Raw genomic sequence first — 17974 nt, 5'->3', positions numbered from 1 at the left:
AAGGTCCCTTCCAACCCAAATCTTTTCATGATTCAATAATAATGATTTGTGCTATCATTAGGAAAGCCAGGAGAATACCAGATTATGTTTTAACATGCATTTAGTTTTAATGGAACATAAGCACATGATTTCTTAAATAATCCTGTGCCTACGAGATTTTAAGGCATATTTATATTTACAATGGTAAAAGGAAGTTTTGCCACCATCCAAATACTTTTACCCTGTTTTAAACAAACTTTCTCAAAAGCATAGTAGTTTTTAGATTTTTCATTTGCCATTAGCTGATAAGTCACACTTTAGAGAAAACACTGAGGCAAACCCCTCCTATATAACATCATGTATGGTGCTTGCTGTGAATTATTATGGGGGTAGTTTGTTACCCAAGGAGGGAACAAGAGAAGAAAAAACCCTGTTTTGCAGAAGACTGAAAAATCAGCTTGAAATGCTGTTTTCAAAAGTTTTCCCCACTCAACATTTCAGATTTTCCTTGTAGTATCATCTTTGGAAAGGGGCTGCTGGGGCAAAATTCAGGAAAATTGAATTGCAAAGTCCCCCCAGCTCCTCTTTGCTTAGAGAGCTGGATTTCTCTGGGAGAGGTATTTGCAGCTCCTTGAACTCCCAGCTCTTGTGTGGGAGTTAATGTTCAACAGAGATCTCCAGGACTTCATCCTGGCCCTGGGTACTGTGGGATAGAATTCCATGCACACACTTCCACGTTCCAGCCCCAGGTCACTGCTGTGCTGCACGAATTGTTCTGCTCCTTGCCTGTTTTATACAAGTTTTGCCTGGTTTTAAGCAAACCAGTTTGCTCCTGTCTTTGTTTTTGTTAGCACTCGAAGTCATGGAATTTTCCTCTTGCTCTGAGTGACATTTTCAGGTTGCCTGTGCTAGCAGGGCTCAAAGAGTTGGTCACTTCCATAGAATCATGGAATCCTTGAAGAGTTTGGGTTGGAAAGGACCTTAAAGCCCATCTCATTTCAACCCCCTGCCATGGGCAGGGACACCTTCCACTGGGCCAGATTGTTCCAAGCCCCATCTTTGGTTGTTTCCAGAGACATCCACCACCTCCCTCCCTGGGCAACCTGTGCCAGGGTTTTGCCACCCTCATTGCAAAAATCTTCTCTGTTTCCTAGAGGGCTGTTCTCCTTCTGCAAAATCTGTTCAGCAAAATCTGCGTGCTGTGGCAATCCATATAAATGAAATTATATAATTTAATTTTAATAATAGATTGACTCTGTTCCAGAGGAGGGAAAAAAAAGCCATGGAAGTGAGTGGAGCTTTTTCAAATAATAAAAAGTAATTACAGCCTTCCCCAGTGACACACTCTGATTTTATTTGGGAAAAACACTCCTCCTCCCCAACTTGGATGTCTTATGGATAAGTGCTTCCATTTGCACAACATTCCCACACTGTTCTGTCTGTGTGAAAGACAGGTGAGAGGAATTCACATTTCAAAGGGTCTTGAGAAAAAAAAAAAAAAAAGGGTTTTATTTTTTGGTTTGTTCATGCTGGTTTTGCAGGTCAGGCATTTGCCCCCCTGTATCCCACTGAAGAGAAAAGAGAGGGGTGGCAAATTAAATTTCTTCTCCATTAGAAATGGGGAAAGCTTTCCTTGCTGGCAAAGGAAAAGATCATTTTTAAGGCAAGGGTACAAAAAAAAGAGGGACAAAAAAGGAGCACTTGGCATTTCTTGGTTAATTAGATTTTATGAGTGGAAGAGGGAAATCAGTGTTTATCTTGCTGGTCTTTGCTGCATAAACTCACTTTGTTGCCTCTCTCTCAGCTGCTTGATCTGGCCCATTACTGTGCAAATTAAACATAAACCTCGGTAATGTTTTCATCCTTCTAACAATTCTTGGAACAAAAATGCCATTAACTCCGAGTTAAATATAATGAATGAGGTAATAAGGAAGCAAACCACTGAACCAGAATGTCAGAGGTAGGAACTGCAGAAACACTTGGGCTGTGACAGTGTTTAAGCTGTTTATTAGCCCAGGATTTTGTGAAGAAGAACTTTCCCTGCATTGATCTCCTTCTAAGAAAATGCACAGTCACAGGGATCATGCTCTGAAGTGAAGCCCCAGAAGATGCTGCCCTTCAAAGCATTGTGTCAGACACAATTCTTGTGGAATCAGCACATTCTCCCGACCTTTCAGGGCAATAAGAGGGGAAATAGTTGGCATTGCATCACAAACTTGTGAATGTATATGAAGTAGTTTATTTCCTTTAAAGGAAATTAGATATATTAGTGAGTGTTGGAACTCTTAACTCCTGCAGTTTTTAATCTGGACAAACAAACTGAATGCAATGAGGTCAGAATTTGCGCCCTAAGGCTGAAGGTAGAGCAGTGGCAATGATGTGGGATGAAATGCCAGGCTGAATGGGGCTTGGAGCAACCTGTTCCATGACAGGGGTGTTGGAATGAGATGATTTTTAGGGTCCCTTCCAACCCAAACTGTTCTGTGATTCTGTGATACAAATGAGGAGTGAAGGAGGGGGAGAGCTTTGTGTCAGCCCCCTGCAGTGGGTGAGGTTGTCCTGAGACCTGCTCAAAAAGTGACAGAGAACAGTTGCATCACCTCAAGTCTTTCCCAATGCTTTCCTCTGCCTTTGACATCATCCACCTGGCTACAGGGATGGGGAGATGGAGACAAAATGTTACATGAACTGCCAGCGAGTGACAAACCCAGGGTCAAAGCTGGGTCTCCACTCCAATGGTCAAGCCATGTTAGGGAAGGTATAGGTTGGATATTAGGAAGAAATTTTTCACTGAAAGAATAATAAAGTGCTGGAATGCTCTTCCCAGGGAGGTGATAGAATCGCCATCTCTGGGTGTGTTTAAAAAAAGACTGGACATGGCACTTGGTGCTATAGTCTAGTTGAGACATTAGGGCATAGGTTGGACTCGATGATCTTAAAGGTTTCTTCCAACCTCATCATTCTGTGATTCTGTGATTCTGTGATTCTGTGATTCTGTGACTTCCAAGTCCCCCTGACCCATCCTGGTGCCTGTGTTGGGAAGAGGTTTCCAAAAGCCATGAAAATTGGTGCAGCTCAGTCAGGCTTGGCTGATGGTCAGATTATATAACTGACCCATGGGGTGGAAATTCACCCTTGGGGGATTGCAACACATTCACTGCCACCTGTGATAAGGGGTCTAGTCCCTCTCCAGAAAGTTCATGGCAGTTACTCATTGACTTGTCACACTTGCACAACCCCAAGGGCCCTATAAATACCGGGTGTCTGTCCCAGCCCTTGCTCAAGCCAGCTACAGCCACCATTGGGCTTTCAGGTGCTCTGCAGGACCTCACAATCCACAAGCAGCTGATAGCCATGAAGATCCTCTACCTGCTCTTCGCTGTCTTCCTCCTCCTCTTCCAGGCCACTTCAGGTGAGAAGTAAAACTCCTATAAAGAGCAAAAGGGTTTGTAAGCAGAAGAGTGTTCACAGGGGGGCAAAAAGCCACCATCAGCTGAAAGGCAAAATCTGATGGTGCAGCGGTGGGACCAGGAGCATCTGGGCTCAGGGTGCCCCTCTTGCTAAAAAAAGACAACACATGACTTGTTGAGCATTTACCTCTCATCATTTCAGGCAGAAAGCAGAGATTTTAACTTCTGCCACTCCCCACAGGTTCTGCAGACCCTCTTTTTGCTGACACCACCGCGTGCCGGAGCGCACAGGGAAGCTTCTGCCGCGCCGGGGCCTGCCCACCCACCTTTGCTGCCACGGGGACCTGCCACGGGGGGCTGATGAACTGCTGCTCCAAGTAGGTGACAAAACATCTCAGGGGCATCAGAAGGTCCCCTGTTTTATCCCCTGTTTCTCTGAATAATCAGCAAAACTTTAGTGGGGCTTGCAGGGCAACCCTCGGCGGGAAGGTCCAGAGAGAGGAGAAACACGTGCATAATGTTGATGTGTGTTTAGGGAGAAAATTCATTTGAATGGAAGTTATGTATGGGAGAAAGGGATCAGAAGGGTCAAAATGTCCAAGTATTTTTCACTTTATTTTGAATTTTTATGAGAAAAGAAAGGAAGCTTTTTCAAGAAATTGTTAGGAAAATACTTCACAGCATTTATACCCATCAGGGAAAGATTTTTATCATCTCTCTGGTTTCATTTTAAAATTTACCTAGAAAACATACATTTAAAGGGGGGAAAGTGTTCACAGAACTTTGCTTCTCAACCTCTCCCCATCTCTCCTTCCTTCCATCACTGCACAACTCTTAGAAAGGTGAAGCGGAGTGAATTTGTCAGTGAGTGGAGACTTAGGTGTGCATTTCAGTTTGACCTTGGAAACCACTTTCAAATAATGTCTGGAGTTTCCCTGATAGCCAGATATTTTTTATTTCCTTAAGGTTTTGGACATACTTTTGGGGAATGCTTTTCAGCTTAAAATAAAACACATTCTCCATCTACTTAATTCTTAGAATAACTTTGTTCCATTAATGGCCACGAGATGATCCCTGCCAGCTCCACTGACATTCACAACCCCAAATTCAGAGACAGATTAGGAAAGGTTCCATTACCTTTGATGAAGAGGACTGGTGTGATGATAAAATTTATCCCAGCCATGATGTTCAGGCAGATCCCCAGCCACTGATGTGACAGGACAGACCTTGGCTCAAAACAAAGGGAGAGCTCAGATCTGTGATGTCTGAATTTCCCAGAACTCCTTATTGTGTGATTCCATTATTTATAGAATTGCCATGGTTTAAAGGTTCCCCAAAACTGAATAAATCTGATGAGGTGGTTCTAGAAAAAAAGTTTTATACATTTATTCAGCAAATGGGGATCCTCAGTGGTTTCAGGAAACCCAAGTAATTCCAATAATAGGGCAGGTTTGTTACCAGGAGAATAAGATGCTAAGGAATAAGATGCTAAGGATGCATTTGGGAATTCAGGAAAGCAAATGGAACAGAAGGAACCTGATATTAGATTAATTTACAAAGCAGTGATGTGATCCCTCAGTTTCTGTGACCACTCATCCTCCTTGAGAAGCAATTTCCACTGATAGCAAATGGACTGGGAGGTGCAGGTGGGAGAACTCCAACATCAAATTTCTGTCAGAACATCTGCTAGACCTGACACAAAGAAAACTGAGCCTGAGAAAGGAACAAGAGCTCTCAAGTCTGGTTTCAGGTGTAATTTTCCTACAGAAATACTCTTTCTTTAAAAATGTACCTGATACTGATGGATGTTAGTGTTCAGGATTAAAGTTCTTATATTGGCAGATTTTCAGCTGAGCTGACCAATACAAGAGTAGAAGTTAAAACCAACAGGGTATTCTGAAGTACAATATAAATATTTTTTTCCAGCTCAGGTTGCTTGAAAAGAAATCTTTGAATTTAGACATGAAGGGCTTGAAACAGCAGGATACACCGAGATGTTTAGTGGCATTTGAGGTGCCTTGGAGTATTTAAATCATATTGATGTATCTGGCTGAGTTAATTCTGAGGGAAAACATTGATTTTCAGAAAAGATAGTTGTCTGGAGGCCAAGCAGATATCCCAGACCACTTCAGATGGCACTAAACTTGTGTGTTCAGCAATTACATCAAATCCCCAGTTTTTATTTTGGTGCAAACTGAATAAAAAATGTCATTACAAGTGGTCACATAACTAATTTCCCAGTGGCCACAGTTTTATACACTGGTAATTTGCAGAGCTGGACACCCAACATATACAGGGATGTAGGTTTTTAAACCTGCAGGCTGAACCCACCCTGTAGGTTCATTTTGAAAGGTAATTAGAAGGTGTTGGGGCTTTTGGAGAATGAACCGAGGTGGAATTGCAGCACAATAACAAGACCCTTTGCATCCTTGCAGGATTTTGGCAGAATAAGAAGAAAAGGCTTTCCTGGATCAGAGCCCTTGGACCAGCAACATTTCCACTGCCTTGAGGAGCTGATTTTCATGGATTCCTCCTCTGTCTAAAGCCTCCTGCAAATGAGCTTTAAAAGAAGCTTCCAGAGGGCATGTCCTGTTAGCACACCGCTTCTGGAGATCCGGGTTTTTCCACGCTGAAGTCACTCCCTTTTTGCTTTTAATACTCAAGCCACTTTGGCTCCTTGGCCACCTATTCCAGCCTACCTCACAGGGGTGTTTGGAGGTTCAATCGCTTCAGGTTCATGCAGCTCTTGGAGGATGTGAAGCAATATATATATTATTATTTTATTCGCACATGAAAATAAAGGTTTTCTTGAACCAAAACCCGTGATCTTTGTTGTTACTCACAGTAATTTCCTCTCTGGTTTTGACTCAAGGCTCAGAGTGATTTTTTTAAAGAATTTTTAAATTCTTTAAAAGTATTTTTTTAAAGAAGGGAGTCTGTGCAGTCTCACATATTCCCAAAGGATTTGGGAAAGGGAATGACTAAAAGCAACCAGTTTTGGTGATGGTGATAAAAATGGGTAATGAAATTTAGGATTACAGGAATGAAAGCTGAGTGGGAAGAACTTTACAGGCAGCTCTTGACACAGAGGGTAATTGTATGACAACCAATAAACACGAGCAGTATTGCAATATGCAATATATATATATAAAAATAAATAAATATATAAAATATACAATATACAATACATAATATACAATATACAATATATAATATAATATAATATAATATATACAATATATAATATATAATATATAATATATAATATATAATATATAATATATAATATATAATATATAATATATAATATATAATATATAGTATATAATATATAATACATAGCACATAACATATAACACATAACACATAACATATAACATATAACATATAACATAACATATAACATAAAACATATAACATAACATATATAATAGATGATATATGAGCATTAAAAAAACACACCTACACCTAAATTTATTAACACAACGACGGGGTCTGAACTATCCCTCCACAGAGACAAGATTTTGGATGATGTATAGACTGGGTTTTAAAACATCAGATCTGTTTTTAATAACAGTCACAAAATTCAGTGTTTAAAGAACACACTGTAGCAAGGACGTCTCACTGCCCACAGCCTGGACACGACCAACTTACAAAACAGACATTGATGATTTTCTCTACATCCTTCAAGTTCCTTCTGTATGCTGGTTTTGGCTGGGGTGGATTTAATTTACTTCCCAGTATGGAATGGTTTGGGTTTGTGCTGGGAACGGTGCTGATAATTCAGGGATGTTTTGGCTATGGCTTTTTTGCTCCTTTCTGCTCCTCATCCCACCTACGAGAGGGCTGGGGGTGACAAGGATTTGGGAGGGGACAGAGCCAGGAGAGCTGGCCCCAGGTGACCCAAGGGATCTTCCAGACCATGTGGGGTCATGCTCAATAAAACTTGCAGGAAGAACAAGGAAGGAAGGAAGGGACACTTGGAGTGATGGAGTTTTTCTTCCCAAGACACTGTTACCTGTGGTGGATTCCTGGGGATGGCTGCACACCTGCCTGCCCATGGGAAGTGGTGAATAAATTCCTTGTTCTGCTTTGCTTGCACAGATTTTGTTTTGGCTGTTAATCTGTCTCTATCTCAACCCACAAGTTTTTTCACTTTCATTCTTCTGAATTCCTTCCCATTCCACCAGGGCAGAAGTGAGCAAGAGCTGCCTGAAGCTGAATTTCCGGCTTGGGTGAAGCCACAACATCCTGAAGAAAATCTCTGCTATTAAATCTGGATAAATTCAGAACAGACTGAGCCTCAGATTTCCCTGTTACTTCAATGAAACCCATCTCTGGTGTGCAAATCACAGAGGTGTTATTCCAAAAGGGATTGTCTCCCTTTCTGTCGCTGAGTACAGGACCTTATTGCCATCAAGGTCTCATTTCAGCCCAGCAGTCGCCTCTTGGGATCTCTAGCTGGTCAGAGTGACCCTGAGATACATCAGAAAGTCTCTTTTCCCAGCCTAGTGGTTGAAGAAGGAGTCAGGGCTCTTCATTTCTCGGTCTCAAGGTTGTTTATTGTATCTTATCTATAAAATTTTTTCTCCCGTCCAGTCGAGATCCACTCAGCAGGACAGTCAGAGGCACTCTGCCCGCCTCAGAGGTGGTGTTATCTTTTTATACTAAAAACTACATGTACAATATTTACCATAACTTCCCAATACCTGTCACAGAATCACAGAATCACACAGAATCACAGAAATTCTAGGCTGGAAGAGACCTGTAAGATCATCGAGTCCAACCCATGTTCTAACACTTCAACTAGATCATGGCACCAAGTGCCATATCCAGTCTTTTTTTAAACTCTTCGAGGGATGATGACTCCACCACCCCCCTGGGTAGATGATTCCAGTATTTGACCACTCTTTCTGTAAAATACTTCCTCCTTAATTCTAGCTTGCATCTCCCTTGGCGCAGCTTGAGATGTGTCCTCTTGTTCTGTCTGTTGTGGCCCGGAGAAAGAGACCGACCCCCAGCTCACCACAGCCACCCTTCAGGAAGTTGAAGCGAGTGATAATGTCACCCCTGAGTCTCCTTTTCTCCAGGCTGAACAACCCCAGCTCCCTCAGTCGTTCTTCATACGGCTTGTGCTCCAAGCCCCTCACCAGCCTCGTTGCTCTCCTTTGGACACGCTCAAGCATCTCAACGTCCCTCCTAAAGTGAGGGGCCCAGAACTGGATGCAATACTCCAGGTGAGGCCTCACCAGTGCTGAGTACAGGGGGAGAATGACCTCCCTGCTCCTGCTGGCCACACCGTTCCTGATACTGGCCAGGATGCCATTGGCCTTCTTGGCCACCTGGGCACACTTCTGGCTCATGTTCAGCCGACTGTCAACCAGCACCCCCAGGTCCCTTTCCACCTGAACACTCTCCAGCCACACCGTCCCTAGCTTGTATAATTGCAGGGGGTTATTGTGGCCAAAGTGCAGGACTCGGCACTTGGATTTATTGAAATTCATCACATTTGATTCTGCCCATCCATCCAACCGTTCCAAGTCCCTCTGCAAAGCCCTATGTCCCTCTAACAGATCAACACACATTCTCAGCTTAGTGTCGTCTGCAAATTTGCTGATAAAAGACTCTAAACCCTCATCCATGTCATCAATAAAAATATTAAACAGAACTGGCCCCAGCACAGACCCCTGAGGGACACCACTGGTGACTGCCCGCCAGCTGGATGCAGCACCATTCACCACCACTCTCTGGGCCCGGCCATGCAGCCAGTTCTGAACCCAGCAAAGAGTGCTCCTGTCCAAGCCACGGCCTGCGAGTTTGTCTGGGGGAATGTTGTGGGAGACAGTGTCAAAGGCCTTGCTGAAATCCAAGTAAACAACATCTACAGCCTTCCCTGCATCCACCAGGCGGGTTACCTGATCATAAAAGGTGACCGGGTTGGTCAAACATGATCTACCCCTCCTAAATCCATGCTGGCTTTGTCTGATACCCTGGCCATCCTGTAAATTTTGCGTGATGGCGCATAATATAAACTGTTCCATTATTTTGCCAGGTACTGAGGTCAGGCTAACTGGTCTATAATTACCAGGATCCTCCTTTGCACCTTTTTTGTGAATGGGTATCACATTGGCCAGCTTCCAGTCATCCGGAACCTCACCAGTGAGCCATGACTGTTGGTAAATGATGGAGAGTGGCTTTGCAAACTCATTTGCCAGCTCTCTCATTACCCTGGGGTGGATCCCGTCTGCATTTCAGTAATTCTATGACAGCTTCCTCTTGGATAATATGGGGTCCATTCTGCTCCCTGACACCATCAACCAGCCCAGACGGGCGGGTGTTTTGAGGGCGAGTCATCTTCCCACTAAAAACTGAGGCAAAATAGGCATTAAGCTCTTCTGCCTTTTCCTCATCTGCAAATACTAAGTTCACTCCTTTGTCCAAAAGAACAAAGGCCGGTCTTGCCTTTCTTTCTACCATTAATGTATTTATAAAAACATTTTTTATTATCCTTTACAGAAGTCGCCATTCTAAGTTCAAACTGAGCTTTGGCCTCCCTAATTTTTTTTCTGCATGCTCTAGCAGCCTTCTTGAATACTTTCTCAGAGACCTGACCCTTCTTCCAACACTGATACATCCTTACCTATGTTAGACAGTGAGCTTCTACTCTAAATCAATCCAAAAGTGCCAACATCACAGCAGAAGATGGAGGCCAAGAAGAAGAAGGAGAAAGGCTGGACACACCCATATTCCTTCATCTTGCCCCCTGAACCCCCATTCTAAAAACTCCAAAAATCTATTTTTCACCCTGTGATAAATTCACTACTGTTCTACTGAAACTTTAGTGGCTTGTAATCCTTCATATAAAGGTTGGTGATTGTTTTTTTCCAAGGGCTAAATCCAAGGCACAGGGGTCTTGGGCTCTATGCCAGGGTCTCTGAGCCCCCCCAGGGAGGGGCTCGAATCCTCCAGGGCAGCCAGAGGAATTTCCTGGGTTCCAACAGCCACGCTCACTCCAGGCTCATTCTTCCTTTTGTGCCCAATTTCTATGGAGCCCCTTGAGTGCCCATCTCACCTCTGCCCCCTCCATGAGCCTGAGTGGAACCTGGCCTTGGCCTCATGTGAGACAGCTCCCACTGCTCTCCTCTGTTGATGGCCCTACAGGGATCTGCTTCTCCCATCCCAGTTCCCTGCCCTGTTTCTCTCCTGCAGTAACCACTGAGAGTCTTTCCCAAGGATTTTCTCATTCCATGTCTATTCAGAACTTGTCTCCTAGGACACCATTTGTGTTTCCCCATGGAGGGCTGTCTGGGCAGCAGCTCAAACCAAACTCTCTGACAGTGTTCAAGTTATGGGAGAAAAGGATTGTTTTGGTTGATATTCCCCTTCCAAAGCTGATGCTGGACCTCAGAAAAACTCATCCTTGGTGGCCTGAAGAACAGATCAGTTTTCAAAATTATGATTGGAACAGAGCTTTCCAAAATTCTGCTATCAGTGACTTATCCCCCTCTCTGCTCTGGTCCATGGGCAGGACACAGACTGGAGGTGGTCCCATGACTGGCCTTGGACAGACACTTTAGTCACTTGGAACTGGAGTTTCCCACTGAAAATTAGTTTTATGCATGAGCAGCCTTTATTGAGTGCTCTGTCAAGGAGAACAAACATCGTGTACCCTCTGCCCACTGCCACCTTCACTGTGGCTGCAAACACTGGTCCCTCTCTCTGTCACTTGTTCCATGCCCTTAACTTCAGGACAGGGGAACTCAACATCACTTCCTGCCTCTGCCTGTTTATTTATTGCTGGAACAGAGGAAATTGTCACTAAATTAATTCTCCCTTTCTGATCAGGCAGATTAGCAGCTCATCAGTTGTAATTAAAAGCAGGGAAATTCTTTCAGAGCCAAAGGTTTTTGCACTGGTTTCCCCATAGTCCACAATACAGACCACAGGTGGTGATTTCCCAAGGTATAAAGATGAATTTCCCAAGCTCCCTGAAGAACCAACAAGCCAAACAGATGAATTTTCTCTTTCTGAGTGGCAAAATTATTTTCCTTCAAAAGGACAGGTCCCATACAAAATCCACCACCCACTACTCGGCTGCCAGGTCAAATATTACAATAATGTCTCTAACAGAGACCTCAAGATCAACAGCTTCCTGTCAGTCACAGCCTCAATGATTTGTCTGTTCACTGCAGACTGTTGGGATCATCTTTTCCTGGTCCTCAAGAAGAAGAAAGAAGTGGAGCACTGTGTCCAAGCTCCCTTTCCCTGGTGCCAAGCAGTCTTCAAGGGGGCTGTTATCACCCCAGGTAAATTTATGTTTCCATGGAGGGAGTCTGGACCTGGGACAGGCACTGCTGCCACTCTCCAGCTGGAGTTGGAGGAGGGAGTTGAGGAGGCTGGAGCCATTCTCCCTTTCCTTCCCTTTCCCTGGCATTGTTTGCTTCCAAAGAGCATTGAGCCATCTGTGACATCATGGCCCAGCTGCTGCTCAGCAGCCTTACTCCCCAAATTAAACACCCCTGCCCCTTGTGCTGCCTGGGACAGGCAGGAGGGGAATTATGCAAGGAATAGAAAAGCACTTTTCTCTTTTCCAATAAATTCTGTTATTTCTACGAGTTTCACACTTGATGGTTTCCTTACAGTTGGCAGTGTTTTAAGATCACAGATTCCACTTTTTTTTCTTCCTTTTTGTCTTTCCAGAAGTGAAATTGAGGGTGCAGGTGGATGTGCTGTGTGACAGTGTTCACAGGGGTTCTTGGATGAGGGAAGAGACGAGGATCTGACTCCATATTTCAGAAGGCTTGATTTATTGTTTTATGATATATATTACATTAAAACTATACTAAAGGAATAGAAGAAAAGGTTTTCATCAGAAGGTTAGCTAAGAATAGAAAAGAAAGAATGATAACAAAAGCTTGTGACTTGAACAGAGAGCCTGAGCCAGCTGGTCTGTGATTGGCCATTAATTAGAAACAACCACATGAGACCAATCACAGACCCACCTGTTGCATTCCACAGCAGCAGATAATCAATGTTTACATTTTGTTCCTGAGGCCTCTCAGATTCTCAGGAGGAAAAATCCCAAGGAAAGGATTTTTCATAAAAGTTGTCTGTGACAGTGCTGCCTGTCTGAAACCTTGTGCAGGTGCTCAGAGTGGTTTGGGTTGTGGGGTTGTGTCCATGTCCTGGAACACAAATCAGGCATCAGGGAGATGGTCAGTGTTCCCTATGACTCCCTTTAAATAAAATTCCAGGCACACAGGGACACAGAGTGATTTAATATAAATGACCGACTCCTTGAAACTTCTATATCCAGGGGGGAGATGGAGGAGAAGTGACAGCAACAGCCTCATCTTGTGCCACTGGCTCAGGCTCTAAATGTGTGTGTGAAAATACAAATGTGCATTTTCATGTGTGTGAAAATACAGGGCCTTTCCCTAACCCATCACTGCCCACCCCAGCTCTCACAGCTCCTGGCAGAGGTCTGAAGGATAATTTCCTCACCATGTTCCTAAAGGATGTGGGCTCAATGAAGTATGGGTGGGAATTTGTTTTCTTTGCCATCTGTGTCCCGTTGCCCCTCCTCAACCTCCTCGTCCATCCACAAGAAGATTTTTGCTTGTTTCTAGCCCTGATATTTATAATTAATGGGGTTTCTTAATAAACCTGAAGCCCTTTCCAACTTGCAGCAACTTGCAGCAACTTGCAGCAGCTGATTCAGCAGGCACAGACCTCTCTGCCCTCTGTGAGCAGTCAGAGCTGACCCCTGTTCTTGCCCTCCCTCATCTCAGTTTGCTGCTCTGGCTGAAGCTGTAAATAATTAATCACCCTCGTGACTTTGTTTCACTGATGATTTGTGGTTTGTCTTGTTTGCCTGAAAAAAAAAAGTTCACTTGAAGTTCCTGTATGTCACAGGAGTGGCATTTTTTAGTGACAGGTACAAGGGTTTAAGAGACCTTTACAGAGTTCTGGTGACACTTCTTCTGATCCATTTTAGATAAGGCTGGACCTTCACATGCATGAAAAAAAAAAAAGATTAGATTTCATTTTCAGATACAGAAATAAGTTACAAGGTGATAAGAGAGATGGAGATACCGCACAGAAGTGGATTTGATATGTTGAATCTGTGAAATCAGAGATGTGAGCCTCTTCATACCCCATTCAGCAAAGTGATTGACAGCAAGCGAAAATGTCATTAAACCAAGACCATTTGGGCAAGAATGAGTAATTTTAGACATTCCATGCAGACTAGATATGGGAAGAAGGTTCAGACTATGATATCATTGATTTCAGACAGATCTTAGGGGTTGCTGGAGGGAATTAGGATCTGTCTCCTATGATAGCATGGCACAACACACAGCAGTGCTCCTTTCAGTCCTTTCTGTTTAATGACTTCTGTGGCATTTGGTACCAATCCATGGCTAGAGTCACAAATAAAAGGTACAGAGAGTGACTGAGCTGAGTGAACCATGTTGGAAAACTCCTGGGAGTGCCAGTTTGATAGCCAGGAGGGGGAATATTCATGATCCTTTCAGCCCTGCTCTGTCTCCTTCTGTTACAGCCCTACAACTCCAACCCAAGCAAGGATTAAATCTCTGATCCTTTCCTGCATTTGTCTCCATCATCACAGAATGGTTTGGGTTGGAAAGGACCTTAAAGATCATCCCATTCCAGGCCTCTGCCTGGGTAGGAATATTTTCCACTATCCCAGGTTGCTCCAAGCCCTGTCTAACCTGTACTTGAACACTTCCAGGGATGGGGCAGCCACAGCTTTTCAGAACAACCTGTTCCATTGTCTCACCACCCTCACAATGAAGGAGTTTTCCCCAATATCTCACCTAAACTTGCTCTTTCAGCTTGAAGCCATTGCCCCTTGCCCTGCCACTCCATGCTCTTGCCTCCAAGAAGGCGTTTTCTCCTTTGCTCACCCTGCCTGGTGGCTGAGGGGGAGGACAAGCTGGCACAAGACCATGGCCAAGAGCCACAGGGCACCATCAGTTCTGCATGGTTTACAGCCCTGCAGATCCCAGGAACCCGCCTCCCTCCTGCTCCAATCCCCTGCCCTCCCTGGGCACAGCCCACCAGCTGGCACGGGTCAGCCAGCCAGACATGGTCACAGCTCAGGTCGGGCATCTCCTAACGTGAGAGGTTGCAACACGTCCCTACCTCACCAGTCTCCATGGGAACAGGGCAGTGAACTCTCTGCTCCCCAGGCAGCCACTCCTCCACCCCCCTGTTCTGTCCCAGAGCCTTTATATGCAGAGGCACCACCTGTGCTCGGTCTCGGACAGCTTCTGTTCACACTGGTGTTGTCTCCATCCCTGCCAAAGCTGCCTAGCTGCCAGCTGCCAGTCATGAGAATTCTCTTCTTCCTCGTTGCTGTTCTCTTCTTCCTCTTCCAGGCTGCTCCAGGTAAGGCTGAAAAGAGATGAGATGAGATGGAGGCTCAAAGGGCGAGGATGCAGAGAAGATCATTAGATCCCAGTGCTCAGGGTCAGATTACCTCTCTGCTCCTGGAATCCATCACTTTCCTGTTAGAATTCCCTTTCCCTGGTCATTGTCTTAATTTTCAAGCTATCAATTCAAGGTTCTTGATAGTCATACTGATGGTTTCTAGTATGTGATGACAAAATGACAAAAAAGGATGGTCCTGTATTGACCTTGGTGCCAGAAAGTGTTTTGGAACAACTCAAGTGGCTTCATGTGGCACATACAGAACACCCAGGGCACAGCCAGAGTTGCTCTATGAAAAGCTGATCCTGCTTGACCTCTATGACAAGGTGTCCCATCTAGTGGATTAGATATCTAGCTGAATTTTGTTAAATCCTTAACACCATTTCCCACAGAGTTTTCTTGGAGCAACTGGCTGCTCCTGGGCAGGGAGTTGGGCACAGCCAGCGTTGGTCCATGAAAAGCTGATCCTGCTTGACCAACTTGATCTCTTCTATGACAAGGTGTCCCATTTAGTGGTTTAGATACCTAGCTGAATTTTGTTAAATCCTTGACACCATTTCCCACAGAGTTCTCTTGGAGAAATTGGCTGCTCCTGGCTTGGATGGGTGCACTGTTCACTGAGTTAAAAACTGTCAGGATGGCCAGGCCTAGAGAGGTGTGGAGAATGGAGTTAAGTCCAACTGAGGCTGATACTAGTGGTGCTCCCCAGGGCTCAGTACTGGGGCTGGTCCTGTTTAATATCTTAATTAATGATCCAGATGAGGGGACTGAGGGAAACCTCAGCAAGTTTGCAAATTACACAAAGTCAGGTGGGAGTGTTCATCAGCTAGAGGGCAGGAAGCCTCTGCAGAGGGATCTGGACAGGCTGGATCCATGGGATGAGACAAATTGTGTGAGGGTCAAGAAGGCCAACTGCTGTTCACGTCAACCCCTGCAGCTCCAAGCCAGGGCAGAGTGGCTCAAAAACTGGAAAAGGCCCTGGGGGTGCTATGGCAGCAGCTGGACATGAGCCAGGTGTGCCCAGGTGGGCAAGAGGCCAAAGGCACCTGGGCTGTCCCAGCTCTGGGGTGGCAGCAGGGCCAGGGCAGTGCTGTCCCCTGTGCTGGCACTGCTGGGGCACCTCCAGTGCTGGGGAGCTCTGGGACAAGAGGGACACTGAGGGGACGGAGCATCTCCAGGGAAGGGAATGGAGCTGAGGAAGGGGCTGGAGCACCAGGAGGGGCTGAGGGAGCTGGGAAAGGGGCTCAGCCTGGAGAAAAGGAGGCTCAGGGGGGACCTTGTGGCTCTGCACAACTCCCTGACAGGAGGGGACAGCCATGGGGGTCTGCTCTGCTCCCAGGGAACAGGGACAGGACAAGATAAAATGATGTCAAGTTGTACCTGGGGAGGTTTAGATTAGATATTAGGAAACATTTGTTAACCAGAAGTTCTCCAACCCTGGCAAAGCTGTCCAGGACAGTGGATTCCCCATCCCTGCAGGGATTTAAAAGACATATGGATGTAGCACTTGGGGACATGGGTCAGTGGGGGCCTTGGCTTTGCTGGAGATGGTTGGACTCACTGGTCATGGAGGATCCAAGGACCCTTTTCCAACCTGAACAATTCCCTGAGGATTTTATCGAGGCAATCGTTAGAATAATACTAAAGATGTAACCCAGCAACATGAGAGCTTTCTATTCTCATATTCTGACCCACATGTCCTTGACTGTGTATTCTAGATTAGGAAACCTCATCTGATTTTGGGAAAAATCTTATCTTGACTGTTGTCTCTTGCCTGAATTTCATATTGGCCACATGTATTAAGTGGTTTTGGAGCCCCTGTATCATTCCAGGCTATTTGGGTGTCTTTGAATCAGCTCAAGTTGTCTCAGTTTGATTTGCAGTAGTCTCAAATTTGCACCATCTTTCTTAGACCATCAAGAAGGAAAAAAATGTAGAACCATTGAGACAAAATCTCTACTACATGTTTTGGGATTGCCTTCATGGGCTTTTCCTACTTCATGCACCACAAAGTGTATTATTTGTATCAAAACACCTTGTGACCCCTGAGATGGCTGCAGGAATGGCACAATTCCAGTAGAATCTTTGGGGAAGGGCCACCAGTTATTTTCTATCTCTTCATAAAGATTATATATTAACCACTATAATAGTGTATATATTATTATATTAATAATTAAATATAATATATAATATAAAAATAGAAAAATAGAAAAATAGAAAATTATATAATATAAAAAAGTATATAAAATATATTCAATATATAAATATATAATATATAAATATAATTATAAATATATAAATATAAAAATATATAAGTATATTTAACAATGTAATTATTATATTAATAATTATTTATAATATATTATATATTTTATATTAATAGATTATATAAACCACTATAATCTTCATAAGATTTTATAAAACACTACAGAGCTTTTTAACTTAAGGGAAAACAAGGTAAAATCAGCTGAGTGACATCAAAAACATGTAATCCTTGAACAATATGGGATTAAGAGAAAGGACTCAAGAATCACTGGGACAAAGTGGTTGAAATGTTAGAGGCCTGATTTAGAATAAAGCTGTGATGCCTTCCAAATTAGGGATGGAATCCAATTTGATGACAGAAGCTTAGCACAGTGCCAGGTAAATCTCATGCCTCGAGTCCCCAGTCCTCTGCCAGGACAATCAAACATGAATTTTCCCTATTTTTCTGCAGCTTACAGCCAGGAAGCCGCTGACACTCTGGCCTGCAGGCAGAGCCGGGGCTCCTGCTCCTTCGTGCCCTGCTCTGCTCCTCTGGTTGACATCGGGACCTGCCGCGGTGGGAAGCTAAAATGCTGCAAATGGTAAGAGAAATTCCTCCAGGGAAGGGCTGCTGCACCAAAAGCAAGAAGAATCGCTGAGCTTTTCCCCTTTTCAGCATCAAAGACCCTTCTCCAGCCCCCTACAAAATCCAAAAAGTACCTGCTAATTGCTGGGGTTGATGTGTGGTGAAAACAAAACAGAGTTCTTGTGGTGTTGGAATATTCCAGAGAAAAAGAGAAATTGTTTGCAAGAGTGAAAGGACAAGGGGCAATGGTTTCAATCTGGCAGAGAACAGATCTGGATTAGATGTTAGGAAGAAATTTGTC

At 44.2% G+C, this 17974-nt stretch overlaps 1 protein-coding gene and 1 long non-coding RNA gene across 2 annotated transcripts; both read left to right on the top strand.

Annotated features, from left to right (window-relative positions):
- The first annotated feature begins 3287 nt into the window (after nt 1-3287).
- On the top strand, nt 3288-6208 carry LOC132071486 (uncharacterized). The gene is made up of 3 exons (XR_009418123.1): nt 3288-3391; nt 3631-3766; nt 5825-6208. It is a non-coding gene; the product is annotated as an uncharacterized LOC132071486 (long non-coding RNA).
- An 8361-nt stretch (nt 6209-14569) lies between these two features.
- On the top strand, nt 14570-17693 carry LOC132071072 (gallinacin-9). The gene is made up of 2 exons (XM_059468362.1): nt 14570-14801; nt 17560-17693. Exons 1-2 carry the CDS (start codon nt 14744-14746, stop codon nt 17691-17693), a joined length of 192 nt encoding a protein of 63 aa, XP_059324345.1. The 5' UTR covers nt 14570-14743.
- Nucleotides 17694-17974: the final 281 nt, after the last annotated feature.

This window comes from Ammospiza nelsoni, chromosome 3 (assembly GCF_027579445.1).
Source record: "Ammospiza nelsoni isolate bAmmNel1 chromosome 3, bAmmNel1.pri, whole genome shotgun sequence".
NCBI classification, from domain to species: domain Eukaryota; kingdom Metazoa; phylum Chordata; class Aves; order Passeriformes; family Passerellidae; genus Ammospiza; species Ammospiza nelsoni.
The sequence above is the reverse complement of the archived record's forward strand: the minus strand, read 5'-3'. Positions and strand labels throughout refer to the sequence as shown.

Coding starts and splice junctions, on each gene's coding strand:
- LOC132071072 (XM_059468362.1), top strand. CDS start 14,744: ATGAGAATTCTCTTCTTCCTCGTTGCTGTTCTCTTCTTCCTCTTCCAG. Junction 14,802..17,559: donor CCTCTTCCAGGCTGCTCCAG/GTAAGGCTGAAA, acceptor ATTTTTCTGCAG/CTTACAGCCAGGAAGCCGCT.